This window comes from Helianthus annuus, chromosome 16, assembly GCF_002127325.2.
Source record: "Helianthus annuus cultivar XRQ/B chromosome 16, HanXRQr2.0-SUNRISE, whole genome shotgun sequence".
Lineage (NCBI taxonomy): Eukaryota > Viridiplantae > Streptophyta > Magnoliopsida > Asterales > Asteraceae > Helianthus > Helianthus annuus.
In genome coordinates, this window is record NC_035448.2 from 54,088,671 (window position 1) to 54,106,566 (window position 17,896).

The 17,896-nt window shown below is 37.5% G+C and overlaps 1 protein-coding gene across 1 annotated transcript; it reads left to right on the forward strand.

Moving 5' to 3' along the window:
* Positions 1-11,067: 11,067 nt before the first annotated feature.
* LOC110919277 (glutamic acid-rich protein-like) lies at positions 11,068-13,111 on the forward strand. The gene is made up of 3 exons (XM_022163550.1): positions 11,068-12,005; positions 12,288-12,819; positions 12,881-13,111. The coding sequence occupies exons 1-3, from the start codon at positions 11,068-11,070 to the stop codon at positions 13,109-13,111; spliced, it is 1,701 nt and encodes a 566-aa protein (XP_022019242.1).
* The last annotated feature ends 4,785 nt before the right edge of the window (positions 13,112-17,896 follow it).

Below are 17,896 nucleotides of genomic sequence, written 5' to 3' on the forward strand. Positions count from 1 at the left end.
CCCCTCGACTGTGTCGAATCACCTCGACTGTGTCGAATAACCTCGACTGTGTCGAATCCCCTCGACTGTGTCGAATCACCTCGACTGTGTCGAATCACCTCGACTGTGTCGCCCGTACCCATTAGAAAATCATGCACGTTTCGTAATATGCGAATCAAATTTGTAAAACCGGTATGTTTGATCGAAATCATTCGTAAACCATTTAAGTTCCTTGAAATTCATTCGCAACACGGTTTATAAATATGAGTTTTCGTTCATCGAAAAGTTGTTTATTTTTGCAAAACTTGCATGTCTTTCCACCCCCGAAAACATTTATAAAAATGTAAAACAGTAAAAAGTGGGAGTTATGAACTCACCTTGACATTCCTGTGCAATGCTAGCCTAGCGTGATTCCGAAGTGTTGTTCCAAGAACGTTTATTAGCTAGCGTGCACCTATGACATTCCTACGAAGGAATACTTATAAGTTTCTAATTTAAACGTAGTATACTACGTGTCCGAGCTCTACCGAGTCGTTAACAAAACGTCTCTACGAGGGAAGGTGTTAATAGTTTGGTTTGAAATAACTAATCTATTGTTATTTGATCCCATTGATAATCGGGATAAGACTAATTCTCGAAAACGACTTAGTTTTCGAATGGTTTAGAATATATATATTTATATATTTAATATAAATATACTTACATCGTCGTGTTAGTGGTCGCGTTTAGGAATACGTATGTGGATAGTGGTTCGTGTCGTTGTAGTTGTCGGAAGATAAAAATAAATATATACATATATATACATATATATTAAGCCGTGATGTTTGAAAAATATATAACTCAGAATTCAGTCGCTTGAACTAAATATAAAAACTATATTTTGTTAGTAAGAAAGTATAAAATCGGCGTTTAAAATAAATATAAACCTTATATTTATTTTATAAACATGTTCAAGTAATTCGAAAAGTCGAGGTTTAAAATAAATAGAAACGTCATATTTATTATATGAAAATGTTCTAGTATTTCGAATTATCGGTGTTTTGAAATAACGTAGTTAATCATGTTTATAAGTAGTAAATTAAGTTTGTCGGAATTTTATAACTTTGTTCTGAAATTCGTAATACGTTGCCAAAATAAATATACTTTCGTATTTATTCTACAAGAAAACTCGAACTTTGATATGTGCGTTTATACCATACAAATATATTTGATATTTCGGATTTTTGCGGAAAATCGGGCAGAGTTCCCTTTGTTTTTCGTATAGCCCGACAATAAAAGTCGTCGTATTTTTGTTAAATCTCAACAATAATTCAGTCAATTCACATAATATATACTAAATCTTTATCAAATACGACAAAAATAAAACGTAATTAACCACTAACGGTATCGGTCGAGCTCGGTTTCGCGTTTAACTATATAAAATCTAACGTAACTAATTCGCTACGCTTAAAACTTTACCGGGTCCTTCGTGTTGACCGGGCAATGACCAGCTTGACCATTGTTGACCGAGTTGACTCGGGTTTGACCAAGTCAAACCGAGTTGACCGTCTGTTGACCAGGTCTGACCAGTTTGACCAGTCAACCCGTTGTGTTGACTGGGTTGACCGGCTGAACCGAGTTGACTCGTCTGACCCGAGTCGACCCGTTTGACCGCATTTGAATGGGTGTTGTTTCCTTGTCGAACCGAAATCCAAACCAAGCATTTTCCAGATCTGAACTGAGTCGTCCGTTCAACTGCCTTGACCCAAACCGAACTGTGTGAACTCCCTGTTGACCCGAACTCGTGCGACCAAGACTGACCCGGGTTGACTCAAACCGACCGTGACCCGAACCCGAGTCACCGATACTGATCTGAAGTGTGAACCTCTGGAACCGAGGCTCAAGTACAACCTGATCTTGACATAAAATCACCATCGTCATCGTCGAACTTCAATAAAAAGAAAAAGAAATGAAGTAACAGAGAGGGGGGGGGTTACCGTCAAACCCATCGGACCGAGACTCCGTCCGCCGCCATTGGGATCACAGTCGCCGCCGGTCACCGTCAAAACCCTCAATCTCCGCCGCCGTGAGCGGCGGGGCCGTCGACGGTTCGCCATCCAGATCCACCGCCGCCGCCGTGAGCGGCGATGCTACTTCTAACCTGTCGCCGGTTTAGGGAGATTGGAGGAGGAGGGGAGTTCTGATGTTGGTGTTGTCGGCTGGTCATCCGCCACCGTGTGCCGCCTCCACCGCCACCAAGGAGGTGGTCGGCCGGATTTTAGATAGAGGGAGAGACAAGGAACATGAGGTTGTCTGTGATAAGTTAGTTTGATTAGGGTTTGGAAGAACAAATAATGAGGAAGAAGGAGAGAACAGTGTGTGCGTGGTTACTTGATATGTTTTCAAAATGAGGGGATAAGTGTGTTGCTACAAATATATACTAGGATTTTTAGTTAATGGGCTTTGGGCTTGGGCCCAAGGCCCACAAACCCAATTCCCGAGTTCTAGTGGCCCGTAATTCCCATGAGCCCATTTCGCAACCGAGTGTCATAAGTTGTCGTAAAATAAAATCTTAGAGCTGAAACACTAAAAATTACGTCGAAAACTAATGTCTGACATGTTCGTTCGATCGTTCGCGTTAAATCACGTAAAAATTGTTTCGTTCGTCGTTCCTTGTTCGTTTTTCGATCCGTTTCTAACTACGGATAGTAAAAATTAAAAACGAAGCTAAATATTTTATGATATATTAATATCGAGACGTAATTCGAGTTTGGTGCTTCCGATTCGTGGTTGATTGTCGGTGCATTACTGTTTCCGCGTTTTTCGTTCACGTTTACGCTTTGCGTCTTTCGAAGGCGTAAAAATTTCGCAAAAGTAAATTTATAAATATAAACTATGCGTATAAAATTTGTACTTTTCGGCGTTGTCAGTATTTCATTCGGTTTCAATTCGTTGTCGTTTTCCGTTCAACAGGTTTCTCCGTAAACCACCGTTCGCGCACTGTAAAGTCGGGTAGACGTTCCTAGGCACTCCAAAGGCCTAAATTGAGTTAACTCATGCCTTAAACACTATTTATTATCGCCTTAATCGTTTGTTAATCACGCAATTAAGAGGCGTTAATTACCGGTTGTCACATAACCCAAGCTTAACCCTTCACCCAAAAAGTCCTCTTGATATTTACAAAGGTAGAAAGTTAAAAAGGAGGAGGATTGATTGCTTGGCAAGCCTATGGAAGGCGTAAGTTCCATGCCGCTCTCGAGTGATTCACTAAAAAAAACACACCTTCGGCCGAGTGTTGAGTGATCTCCCGTGAGGTATGTGAACTTGTATATAAATGGAATTTTAATAAGGCATGCTATGCCCGAATAAGTAATTTATCCTGTGAAACGTTCTAAATAAATCATAACGAATAGGATTGTAGATAAATAAAAATAAAACTTACAAAGATCTTGGATTCCCAACACTCTATGACAAGCCAAAAACTTTCTCTTCTACCTATTCCATTTGGGAGTGTAAGCCACATTTAAAGAGTTTTGCTTAAGGACAAGCAAAAGTTCAAGTGTGGGGGTATTTGATGTGTGTAAATTGCAACCTATAAATCACATCAATTAAGGCATAAAACTAACCCTTTTTAAGTACTAATGTTGGAAAAAGAGTGTTTTTGTCTTCCTTTTGTATTTTCAGGATGAAATGAGCTCAAATTCACAAAAGAAGCAAAAAAGACAACTAATTCTAGCATAAATACAAGAAAAGGAATAAAAGTAGACTGACCGGACCCTCAACCGCATCCCCCAAAGCAAAGAAGAGAAAGCAGAAGTCTGAACACGCCCCGTGCTCAGCCAGCACGGGGCCGTGCCCAAGAAGCAGCATAAAAGACAACTAATAGAAGCTTCCATTGCCCACCACGGGGCCGTGTCCAGCGGGCACGAGGGCGTGGTGAAAGTACAGCAGGCGCATTAATTGTAATTGCGAATTACAATTAATGAGGAGAGAGAGTGTCAGACGGGCACGGGGGCGTGTCCAGTGGACACGGGGCCGTGCCCAGCCTTCTGTTCAGCCTATAAATAGGAGTGCTTGGTTTCATTCCATCTCATCCCTTGGCACACCACCTCTCTCACACTTCATCCTCCACCCACCACCACCTTAACACCATCATCCACCACCATCATCCATTGTCCATCGTAGAGTGTGTGAGTCGTCTCGTGATCCAAGATTGATCGTAAGAGTTCTTGACAATCAAGGCCATGTTTGCCTAAGTCTCTTACATCACTTGGTGAAGACAAGTGTTTAGTATAATACTTTTTATTTTCAATCTTTTGCACTTTTTATTTGGTTTTGTATTAATGACTTTAATAACTAGTTGCTTATGTTGAAGGTGATCTTTCCTTATCGTTTGTCCGTGGTGTCTTGGCATTATTTTACTGTCTATATAAAATAAAGGATTTTCACCATTCATATCTCCACGGTCTATATGGAGGTATGTTGGCTACCTGGTCGGGGGTTAAGGGAACGGTTTGGTAAGGGTCTTGCCCTTGTTCAGCGTTTAGAGGTCCTGCTTGGGACCTGGGTCAAATTTAGTAGGATCTCCTTCAATGCCCATAGGTATTGGATGGCGAAGATCCAAACTCTTTGACCCCCTCATAAGTTAACTACTATTAATACTATAACCCGGCTATTTAGGACTGTATCCCTGCTGACTCAGACTACTTAGCCGAGGGTAACGTCACCGCCGAAAGCGGGGCCTACCACAATTTGCATTAATAACTTAACTCATTATCTTTCAATAATCCGACCCTTTAGGATTGTATCCTTGCTGACTCAAACTACTGGGTTGAGGGTAACGTCGCCTTCAAAGGAGGGGCCTACTACAATAACTAAGATAATCTCTTAAACAAGTGCAAAAGTGCGAAAATAATCAAAGGTTATACTAATACACGTGTCGGATCTAAGTGATTCATCTTGTCTATCAGTTTTATTTTATTTTTATTTTTCAGCATTTAGTTAGTTTTTATTTTCTTAGTTTAAAAACATTTTTCTAACTTTTTGATTTGATTAGACGTTGAGGATAAACCGGTATTAAAAGCTCTTGTGTCCTTAGACGACCTCGGTATCTTACCAACACTATACTACGTCCACGATGGGTGCACTTGCCCATATGTGTGTTTAGTGTTAGTGAATATCGTGTTTTTATAAATTTAAAACTTGGCTAAAAGTGTAAAAAGGGTTTAAATATACATCAAAAATATATTACACCTAACACACATCACCTCCCCACCATTTTCTCTGTAAAGCTTCTTCTTCTTCAGCAATACATTCAACTAGAGCTTCCTCACTAAGAGTTTTATCATCAACAGCAATGTTTCCTTCCGGATCAAGGTAACATTTTCTATTAGCATCCCATCTATTTGCTCTCTTAGCTTCATGGTAAATACGAGAAATTATCATCATCTTCCAATGAGCTCTTTGTTTTCTGTATGATAATTTTTGTTCTTCAGTTCTATTATCTTTCCACGGAATAGGTTCATCTTTCGCCATGAACTTATATTTGTGAATTACCTTGTAAATTGCCTCGTGTCACCTGCAAACCAACAATCAAATAATCAGTTTAAACTGAACCGAATACGTGAAATTGTGTTTGTGAAGCCAAATTTAAGATTCGTTGTCAACGGTTCACGGATAAATGTTGTTCGGAAGAAATCTCTAAATGAATGAACTTAGGCCATCACTGATTGGACCGTAAGCTTTTACACTTGGAAAAACAAATCCACTAAAGCCGACAATAGTGATGTTTCACTCAAATCTAATTAGTTTAAGATTACTTGGGACAACACTTAAAATCAACTCACTTCTTTGGGCCTTAAATGATAGTAGTTTGACAACAATAATGAAATCACCACACTTGATTTTAAAAGCACGATCTATGATAACTTGTCATCATACAAAACATCATTGGGCCTCTCATATTAATCATTCATTGGACCGGTTATTTACTTGTGACTTTAAAAAGATGGCCGACAAGTTTCAACTTTGAAACACTTTGATTGGGTCGTTCAATGATACTTGCAAAGATTTATTGTCTCAATAAATTGTATAATGAACCAAGAACAAATCACATGTGCCTGACACAACTCAAATGAATTCACATGCAACCCGACAACCCTTAATATCAAAACAATTCTATTTGACCTCTAAAAGGTTATCACATGTAAAGCGAATCTCTATATCTCGAGACCTGTGATACTTGATTTTATAATCGACTTACACATCTTTATCATCTATCAAATGCAAACCGACACAAGCATGTGGTATCTTATCCCAACCAACTGACAACCTCGATAAATGTTACACACAACTCGATACGTTTTTTCAAGCGAAACCTGAACACAGGTCAATTTCAAGCGAAAGCCGCTTCAAGCGATCAACTCAAGCGGAACCCAAATCAAGCGAACACCATGATTACTTTCAAGCGAAACACAGTTTTAACGTATTTTTTCAAGCGAAACCAACAGATATTTCAAGCGAAACTTGATTATATTGTACTTTTCAAGCGAAACCACTCATTCTTTTCAAGCGAAACTAATTATATGTGTTTTTTTAAGCGAAACCATTCAGTACTTTGAAGCGAAACCTGCTGTCAATCACGAAACCGGACCTAAAAACTCGAATTTCTCCTAAACGGCTAGGAGTTTTGATCTGAAACTTGGTAGGGTTGTAAATCAAAGATTTCGCACAATATATCAAAAATTCAGCCGATTCGGACTGTAAAATCACGTTCAATTTGACGAATTTCGGTGAAAACGTGATAAACGCGAAAAACATGAAGAATTTGATGAAATTCGGATCTGAAATCGTTGAATTCTCGTACGAATCAATGTGTTTGATCGTGCAATCGAGCTCCTAGCTCTGATACCACTTGTAGGACCGGTTTTGACACCGTTCGATTGCGTAACGAACGTTCGACGTGCGGAATCCGTGAACGTGCGTGATCGAACACACAAGAACGTACTAATGACGTGATTCTATTGATATGATGTCGTGTACAAAGCCGTGAATCACGTAGAGAGACTTTCTCTCTCTAGATTTTCTCTCTCTAGAATAAATCTCTAAATCTCCGAATGAGCCAAAAGGCTTTTAATGAGATTTCTCATTAATTACAAGATTGCCACCTTGCCTTTTAACTAGATATGACACTATGAAGACTTGATTACTTCGGTTTCTCGCTACGACTCGGATTGACGAAGGCGATAGACATTAAATGCACTAACATTGCAGGGCATCTATTGATCGTGCAGATTTACGTCGACGACATCATCTTTGGATCGACAAATGATAATTTGTGTAAAGATTTTGAGAAAGTGATGAAAAGAAAGTTTGAAATGAGCTCGATGGGGGAGATGAAGTTCTTCCTAGGGCTGCAGGTGGAGCAAATGCCCGAAGGAATCTTCATTCATCAAACCAAATACGTGAACGATGTTCTGGAGAAGTTTAAATGTCTGAATCTACTCCAACATCAACCCCCTAGCTCAGAATCACGGAATCTGTCCGGATGAGAGTGGAGAGAAAGTGGACGAGACATATTACTGGTCGATAATTGGATCTTTGATGTATCTTACTGCTTCCCGCCCGGACATCATGTATCCGATGTGTTTATGCGCCTGTTATCAGTCTAGCCCAAGACAGTCACATCTGACGATTGTGAAATACATTTTACGGTATTTGAAAGGCTGCCCAAGCACCGGCTTGTGGTATCCTAAGTCTGGTGACTTCTCTCTCACAGGTTATGCTGATTCGGATTTTGGTAGCTGCAAGCAAAATGCTAAATCCACCACTGCAGGCTGTCAGTTCTTCAGAACTCGACTAGTCATGTGGCAGTGCAAGAAACAAACCTCAGTAGCGCTCTCTACGTGTGAGGCTGAATACGTTTCGGCCTCAAGTTGTTGCTCTCAGATCCTTTGGATCAAACAGCAGATGCGAGACTTTGGTTTGCAGTTCTTGGACACGCCTATATTTGTGGACAATGAGGCAGCGATAAACATAACAAAAAACCCGGTTCACCATTCTAAAACAAAGCATATAGAAATTTGACATCATTTCATCCGTGATTGTCACGAGAAGAAATTGATTCGAATCGAACATATACACACCGATGAACAGAGGGCTGATTTTTTCACCAAACTGTTTGACAAAAAGAGATTTAACTATCTTTTGACATTAAATGGGTTAAAAAATTTGCTTTGTGGGAGGGTTGTTGAATGTGAAGCCGGGACGACGGCGATCTGATGTGATCCGCGTCATGTTGTCAAAGTTTTTGTACAGTTTATTTTCTGCATTTGATAAAAACAAAAACACAAAAATATGTCTTTGTTTTTAGGGGGAGAAAGTTTGCAGAAAAATACAAAAACATGATAAAATTTCAAAATCCAAAAACATTAGAAAATCTAAAAAATCCAAAAACAATGAAAAACTGAAAAAGAGTTTGTGTAAAAAGGGGAAATGATAGTACATCAGCTAGACAGATACAGTACGATAAAGATATGTAAAGTTAAAAATGTGTTAAGCAGTCTTGCAAATGATGTGTCGATAGGTTTTTACACATTTAGTAGATTTGTTTGGGATATAAACAAAAATAATAACTTGCTTTTACATGGGGAACATCTCCAGGATATATAGGTAACCCCTGAAATCTCGTTTGAAAGATCCTATTTCTGACATACTAGGTCTTTGTACGTGATGATATCTAGGGTATTATACCAGGACTTCTGATTTTGCGGAAGCAATGCCTAGTCCTCGTATAATACTCTGCACAACTTTATTCGTAAAGCCTCCCCTCAGCATAAAAAATGATGAAACATTGCAAAATGCTAATCATGTGCTGTTGTAAAAAAGATTCCCAAAGGGAACCCACCGAAAGTCGAGCCGTCATCTCTCTGTACGAACGGAAGTTCTAGCCTGAGCTCTCACGGTCTCGCATTCACCCAATTACAGATATCATTAGTGTACACTCACCTGTAAGACTGAATATAGTGATCTGGATACGGGAGTATATTCTGAGGTGGTACATGTGTAAAAGTCAAGATCTTAAAACACTAAATCCGTATCCTGAACAGATTGAACTTTGTGTGAAAATTTAAGAGGATCAGTATATCGACAATCAAAGCAAATTGTTTAATGTTGTGTATGAAATAAAAGCTTAACGGTACTCGTATCTTGTCGGCAGCTGATATGATCCCCTAACACGCTCACAAAAATATTGTGTGTACAGTTTGTTGCTTATCAAAAAAATCCAAAAAAGATTGTCTGTTTGTTTAGCATTTTATAAAATCCAAAAAGATTTGCATTTCATCTTATTTTCGACAATGGACGTTGGGGAACAGATGATCAGAGTTCTATGTGCTGAACAAGTTGGATCATGAGGGTTGGGTAAGCAGAAGTATGAGAAAAAGTGTTGGTAATTTCTTGAAAGTTTAGAAGTTCATTAATTTGAACTAAAATCAGTTTCAGAAAATCAACATCTTCATAAACTGGTCAACCAGGGTCATTAACTTGGACTTGGTAGGCTAACCAGTTGACCAAGGTCATTAACTTGGACTTGGTTAACTGGGTGTGATGGTAAAATCTCGAAAAGTTAAAAAGTTTGAGAAATTTTGAAAAAGTGCAATTTCAAACGAAATGGCTATTTCGCACGAAATAACTATTTCACTTGAAAATGAGATTTCGGTTGAAAACATTGATTTCGCTTGAACATGATTTCGTTTGAAAAGGCCTCAATGCCTATTTCGCACGAAATAAGGTTGTCTATATAAAGGGGACTGATTTCGTTTGAACAGATCATTTCTGTTATTTCGCTTCAAGTCCCTGTCAAGGCGATTTCGAATGAAACATCAAATTCGTTGATTTCAAGCCGTTATCTTGCCCGATTGTTGTTTATAATTCTGATTTTAGTTGGTTTACTCAACTATAATCATGGGAAAGGTGAGAAAACTTGTTGATTTGACCCAGATCTAAACTAATTTCGTTTGGTCGGCGATGAACATGACTTGAAACATAGATCTAGGGTTTATCTGTATGTAAAAATGACCGATTAACACACCCATGAACTCGCAATGAATTGTAGATCTTGCTTAGGGTTTCAATTTGACAGATTCGTATGAAATCGATAGATCTGAAACTTTGAATGTAGATCTAGGGTTTGTATTTGATCAAAAATGAAAATAAAACATACCCACATGCTCGGAATTCATCAAAGAACAAACCCATATAATCAATTTCATCATCTGATCATGTTGTGTTCAAACTGTAACTTTGCCATTTTCAAAAGAACTTACAAGGTATTTCGCACGAAATAACACTGTGATGAAAATGTCAATTTCACACGAAATAGCTATTTCGTTTGAAGTTGATTTCGTTTGAAATCATGCTATTTCGTTTGAAGCTGTTTTCGTGTGAAATCAGGCTATTCCGTTTGAAATGTTATTCCGTGTGAAAAAATCATTTCGTTTGAACTGTTGATTTCGTTTGAATATATGATTTCGTTTGAAATGATTTCGTTTGAATGAAGTTTATTGTTGAAAAATATTCCAAGTGTTAACTTGATTGTATGTTGTTGTTTTTCAGGCGTCGAATTTGATATTTGATCCACTACACAACATTTGTTGTGTTTACGATGAGGAGAAGATACCAAAGATGGCCGAATTCAAGAGTATTCTGGAGTTTATGAAAAGATTGCCGATTCAGAAAGCTTTGACAAATCGACATCTGGTTTTCAAATCACACATTGAACGATTCTAGAAAAACGCAACGTATGACGAAGAACACAAAACAATAAATTCAATTGTGAGCTTGAATGATGAAAATAAACCGATCATTATCACAGAACGGCTTGTACGTGAGGTTATAGACTTTCCGGACGATGAAAATTCTCCGACAAAGTTCCTAGAGAGGATGGTCAAAGGTTGCATGTTGCGGATGGGTTATAGAGGACCACTGAACAAGGCTAACTACTTGAAAGCGTGTTTTTCCAAGCCTTAGAAGTTTCTCATGCATTCAGTGTTACATGCTCTCTGTCACAGGAAGGGAGGTTACGATGTGATGAGGGACTATCAAATGAACATGGTGACAGCTCTCGTGTTAAACAAGAAGTATAACTTTTCAAAGATTGTGTTTCATTACATGGTAGAAAATATTACTTCGAAAAGCAAGACTTGGGTTTATCCACGATTTGTTCAGATGATGTTAGACCATGCTTATCCTGATTTGGAGAGAGATGAAAACAATGATCTGTTGGAAATATTCTGCATGGATAATGAGTCTTTGAAACAATTGGCCAGATATCACCTAAACCATCCAGAGCCATCAACAAAAGCTGAATTCTTTGGGTTCATCAAAGACAAAAATTACCAAGATCCAGATCCAATTGATCATCAAAAGTGGAGGAATGACAAAGAAATGAAAGAAAAGAGTTATGCAGATGAGTTGAAAACACTTGAAGGCTTCAAAGAAACAAGAAACGAGTGGTTCTTAAAAGAAGAGAAAAATAAGAGGAGCGGAAAATCAACTCCGAAAGTTCAAGCAGAGGAGGGCTCATCTTCTCAACCAAAGCAAAAGCGTCAAAAGAAAAATGTTGAGACTATGCTTGTTGATGAATCAGAGGAGGAAGATGAAGGTGAAGCTGAAGCTGAAGTTAATGTTGAAGGAGATGTTCGTTTGTCTCCTGAATCTGCAAAGTTGTTGAAATCTCTTACTGATTATAATGCTGAAACAGAGAAGACAGCTGGTGATGAAGGTGATAATGAAGATAAAAGTTCATCAAGTTCATCTGATGAAGATATTGATGAAACTGAACGTGCAAAGAGAATTCAGGCCGAAATAGAGAAAGAGAAGCAGCTCAAGAGAAAGAGGAAAGAAGATAAAGATGATGAATTGTATAATCCATCTCCTGAGCATGTTATAGAGTCTCAGACACTTCCATCATCTGGTGGTAGGAAGAAGACAAGTGCAAGAAAGAGTGTGACTTCTTCAAAAGCAGCTAGAAGAAAGTTGATTGTCAAGTTACCTAAACGTACACCAAAATCAAAACCAAGTCAACCACCATCACCACCACCTGAACCATCACCACCTCAATCACCACATAAATCACCACCAAAACAACCTACACCACCACCATCACCTCCACCACATTTATCACCACCACATCCTTCACCACCACATCTATCACCACCACACCAAACACCAATCCAATAACAACCTATTGTTACATCACAACAAATTTTCCAAACACCACCATCCACACAACCACCTGTCCAAACAACTCCTGGATCTTCTGGATTCAGAAATTTTCCAAACAATCCAGTGAATATTCCTCTTGATGATATTGGAGATTTCGACTTTGCGAATAATGAGCAAGTGAAGAGGTTAGAAAAGAAAGTAGAGGAAGTGTTAATTGAAAACAAAAAGTTGGTGGATAGGGAAAAGAAACTTGAGAAGCGTGTAAAGTCAGTTGAAGCTGAGAACTCTTCATTGTTAAACAAAGTTGAAGCTGATCAGGCAGAGATTGATATTCTTAAAGTGAAAGTTGCTGAATTAGAGGAAGAGAAAGCACGCAGAGATGAGCAGAACAAGTACTTTGAGTTAAAGAACAACGAGTTGGAATCTGCTAAAGCAATGAAAGAACACGAGATATACATGCTGAATAAAGTGTTAGAAAACTTGCTTGGAAAGTCTGTTGAGCAGAGATTTGAAGAGATTGAAGTTGAAGAGGTTAGAGCTCGATGTCAAGCTGAAATTGATGCTCAGATGAAGAATGAAGGCAAGGGTGTTGAAGGTATTCCTAAAGTGTCTGAAAGATCAATTATTCCATCAACTGTAATTGAATCTCCTGTTCAAAATCCACGTCCTATATCTGCTGTTTTCTGGTATTTTTGAGGAAGACGTGTTGATTGATGATGTTATTGATGACGAGGAAGAGGTTGAGGAGGATGATGATGAAGATGATGATGATGAAGATAAGGCAGATGATGCAGACGATGTATTCTCTGCTTGTAGTCACAGTGATGATGATGATGATGACAATGGTCAGGGTGGCACAGGAATTAAAGTTACAGAAGCGTCTAATGAAGAGAATGTCGAGGATTATCTTCATGATGATGTAAATTAAGAGCCTGAGGATGCTACAGGTGAGGGGGAGAACATTGATGAACCAAATGTTGATAAAAGAGAAAAGCTGATTTTGCGTCTAGAGCCTGAAGTTGAGGAAGGAGAAATCAGGCATACTTACACCATGAATGATATTATAGAGATGACGCGTGTTGATGATCCTAATTTCAAATTTGACTTTGAAGAAGAGTTGAATGCATTTGATATGAATCAACAACCCGAGTATCAGTACAAGTATGTTGAAGAGGCAGATAATTATGATAGGGTTGAGATTGAAGACTGCAGCGATGAAGAGAACGTGAATGTAGATACTTCAAACTTTCCAACTCTTGTTGAATTTTTCAGTCAAGAGAATGTAGATGAGTTGAGAAGGAAAGTTGTTGAATGTCTGAAAGATAAGAACTTTGATGGTACTACAAAAGATGCACAGCGCGAAGAACGCAAGAAATGGTTTAGAAAGAGTACAGAAAGAAAATTAAGCGGCCATTGAAGTATTATAAAAGAGACAGGGATGTGTCACTGGGAGATATTATTAGTTGGGGATTCTTGCCACAAGTAAATGTGTATGCTATCAGGAGAGAATTTGGAGTGTAGTATTTTGAGTGTATACAGGATATCATGTCACTACCTTGGTGGGATGTCGAAGAGTTGTCAAAAGTTATAACTCTGGACTATCCTGTTAGAAAGCATGATGTACCCATTTGGGGTTTGAAGAAATTTGAAGCCTTTAGAGGATTCAAACACTGGAAACCTCACTACCCGAAGAAAGTGAAGAGCGTAGATCCAGTGACTGGAGTTGAAGAAACGATCTTGCATGTAAAAAAGCCTAGAGTTATAAAGAACATTCCAGTATCGAAAATGGAGCAAGATTTTCATAAGTGGTTCTTGTACTGGGTATACAGCTGTTTGTCAACTGAAGATGTGATCACCTACAGAGCTAAAAATGAAATCAGACACATCTTTGTGATCCTTTGTGGTTGGTTAACTGCTCGGCAAAAGACACTGAATGTTTGTTTGTTAACAAGATTGGATTTAAAGCTGAAGATAAAGACCAGGCTATGCAGTTTCAGAGGGTTGTATCCATCTGTTTCCAGAAAGGAATTAATGCTGAGAGTCAATGGTCATCTAAGCGGTGAGAGATTGAGAAAGAAGAAGCTCGAAAGGCTGAGAAGGAAAGAAAAGCTCGTGAAGATAAAGACAACATGTTAAGACAAACTGTTGTTCAAAGAATGGCTGCTGAGGAAAAGAAGAAGGTTGAAGAGAACAAAAAGCTTAGGAAGCTGTTGATGAAAAAGCCTAAGCCGAGGGAAGAAAAGTTCAAGTCGTTGTAAAGAAAGCTCTGAAGACCTGACTGAAGACTCCAGCAATATCCAAGGGGGAGTTTGTTGGTGCATAATGTCTATAGCCTACGTCTAATGTCTAGGTCATGTTGGTAGCTTGTATAGGGGTCAAAATGTAAATTTTATGTTTGTTTGAAGTGATTTCGCACGAAATAGCATGTTGCTATTTCGCACGAAATCAAAGTTTGGTATTTCGCACGAAATAGCATGTTGCTATTTCGTACGAAATCAGATGCCTATATATATATGGGTTGTATGCTTCTCATTTGGTACGAAATCAGGTGTCGTGTAACGAAGTGCTGCCCAATTTTCACCGTGTAATCAAGCCAATTATCAATGAGAAGCTTGCTTTAAGTATCAAACTCTGTTTCTACACCTTTCTTACACTGATTTGAGGTTGTTTGACTGTTTCCGCCTTTCAAACAGCCTTGTGTTGACTCTGAACGACTCATCAGGTCGCAAAATGACATGTTAAAAACTTAACATAGTTTCACATTCTCATATTTAAATCACATAACACATTTTAACACATAATGTTTACCCAAAATTTTACCCATACTAGTGTACTTAGAAAATGCGTATTTTAGCGATTCGGTAACGTTTTCGGGTGTCGGAGGTCACGTATGACCAACCAAACACCAAGTAAACTTATAATTAGTTAAAATACTCATTTTTAAACTAAAAATATCAGTTTACTTACTGATCTAAAACAGTTTTATAAAAATCACTCGAAAAGCCGATTTTTGACCGTTTTATCGCATAGTTTTGCGTTAAACGTTAATATAACCATCCCAACTCGAAACGACTTGATATTTTAACACAATACATGTTATTTACTGATTAAAATAGTGGTTATAATCAGATTTGCAGTTTTTGTGTAAGCCACATAAATCATGCGTTTTCACGTATTTTACAACTTTTAGTGCACCAAGTACAACATGCAAAGCTAGCAAACATTATGACAAAGTTGTATGTCACTAAACACTTTAAAATATCTTTATTTTAGTGTTTATAATCTGCTCATAACTGATTTTTACTAAATCATACACAAAACACATTATTTCACCTATTTTACAAGTTTCTAAGCCTCATGTATAACATGCAAAGCTTGTAAACCTTATGACAAAGTTTTGTATCATTAAATACTTCAAATATTCACATTTTTAGTGTTTAGATTCTGATTAAAATTTATTTTTATGAAATCACACTCAAATCATCATTTCACGATCATATTTCAACATGCATGTTCAAATAATTGCATCTAATACACCCATACCATATCATCATCATCCCACATGAACTTAAATGCATCTACACACTTTAAATTCATGTCATCCATGTATCATCATCAAATTATTATCTAGTCATACATATGATCATTAAAGTGTAAATGCATGTACCATCTATTTGTTAGTAAACAAAACTTACATACATGCATACACACATACATATATTCGACACATGCATATACACATACATATACATATACTTCTAAAAAAATATATATACTTTTATGTCATCTTTTCAAATCACAAGAACCTTCTTGTATGACAACTTTTCGATTCATGCACGTAACAATCTTTCAAGGATCATGTCAAACAAGAATCATTCAACATCAATCCATCAACAATCAAATCTCAAATCTCTTATATACATACATACACTCACGGCTATATATATATATATACACACATCCATTTTTATTTTCTTTAGAAACCTGTTTTGTTATTGTTTTCAAGTTTGTGATTAATTTTCCAAGATTCAAGAGAAACTTCCAACATCATCATCTCTAAAAATCAAGAACATGGTTTTAAAAACAAGTTTATACCTTTCAAGATTTTAGTGGGTTTTGACAAGATTTTTGATGATATGGAGCTTGTTTCACCAAGAAAACACTTTCGGATCTTCAAAACACCTTGAAACCTTCTTGGAATGAACTTTGATCTTTATAAACAAGTAAAAATTTTTGAAAATATGTGAGAGATAAAGGGTGTTCGGCTGAATTTTTAGAGAGAGAGAGTGTGTTGGTGATTTTGAAATTAAGTTCTTGGAAATGAGAAGTTTATAGAAAAATGTGGTGGATAGTAATCATACACCTCCTTTTTGGTCCAAGTCCAATAGATGGAGGAGAGAGAGAGAGAGAGAGAAACAAGATGCATGGTAGCCAACACATGACCTATGTCTCCCATATCTCACACATTTCGTATATATATATAAGTACATATATATATATATATATATATATATGTAAATTAGAGTCAAAACTGGTATTTTACTGGATACCGGGTATTTTATCTAGCGTTTTAACCCGTTTTAACGCATTTTAAATTATTTTTAGAACTCTATAAAAATAAACTCACCAAAATATTATTGAACAATATTTCATTTGCCTGGACAGACTACGTTGCCGGTATTTGGCAGTATGCGCGCTGTGCTGCGCGGTACGCGCCTAAAATCGCAAAAATAGGAATTTAAGCGTTTTTATTTATTTTAATCATTCTATAATAATTAACTCATCAAATTATTACTAAAATAATTATCAGTTGCCTTGACAGGCTATGTTGACAGTATTTTGTCGGTATACGCACTGCATCGCGCGGTACGCGCTTAAACTCGAAAAATAGAGTTTCTTAGCGTTTTAGTTTATTTTTTCTCATGAATAGGATTAAAATTATTATTCTAATCGTAACAGACTATTTTTAGGAATTTAACACTGATCGGGTGGTCACCGACTTTCGTTTCGCATTTTAACCGTTACGCGATAAGCGCTAGTTTTATCGTTGCAAACATAATTTTTATCAAAGTTTAATTTTACCAACTCATTAAATACCATATATAAACATCACAACCAGTCAAATACAGCCCTGTTACCTATTCACAACACGTGTTAAAATTGTACGGTACGGCCTGAAAAGTCGGGTGTCACAGTCTCCCCCTGTTTAGGAAATTTCGTCCCCGAAATTTTACTTTACAAGTTTTTTTTTCGCACTAAATGAAAACAGTGAAAAAAATCTTGATGAATATGGTCTTATTGTTTCTGCGAGAAACTTTGATTCTTACGAAGAATCTTTGTAGACTTATTACACACATCCTTAATTCCTAATCTCACATCTCAACGCTCTCCGCCCATTTTAAGGTTCAACATTTACGTGCACTTAATCAAGAAGATTAAGTCAAAATTCCACCCATTCGGGTTCTACATACGTATATTTACATATACATTACCTCGTACTTAAGATAGTCTGAGTTTACACCTGATTGATCCAACTCGAGATGGGCTCTCGAAAGAATCAAATCTCATAAGCTCGTCTTCCTTTCTTCTAGCATTCATTTTCAGATATCCACAAATTGCCAAATCAATAAATCGCACACACGATTAGAATGTTGTAATTGCCTGTCCGTTTATTAGCATAACTCTTCTAGCTATACGTATTGCTTCTACGGTG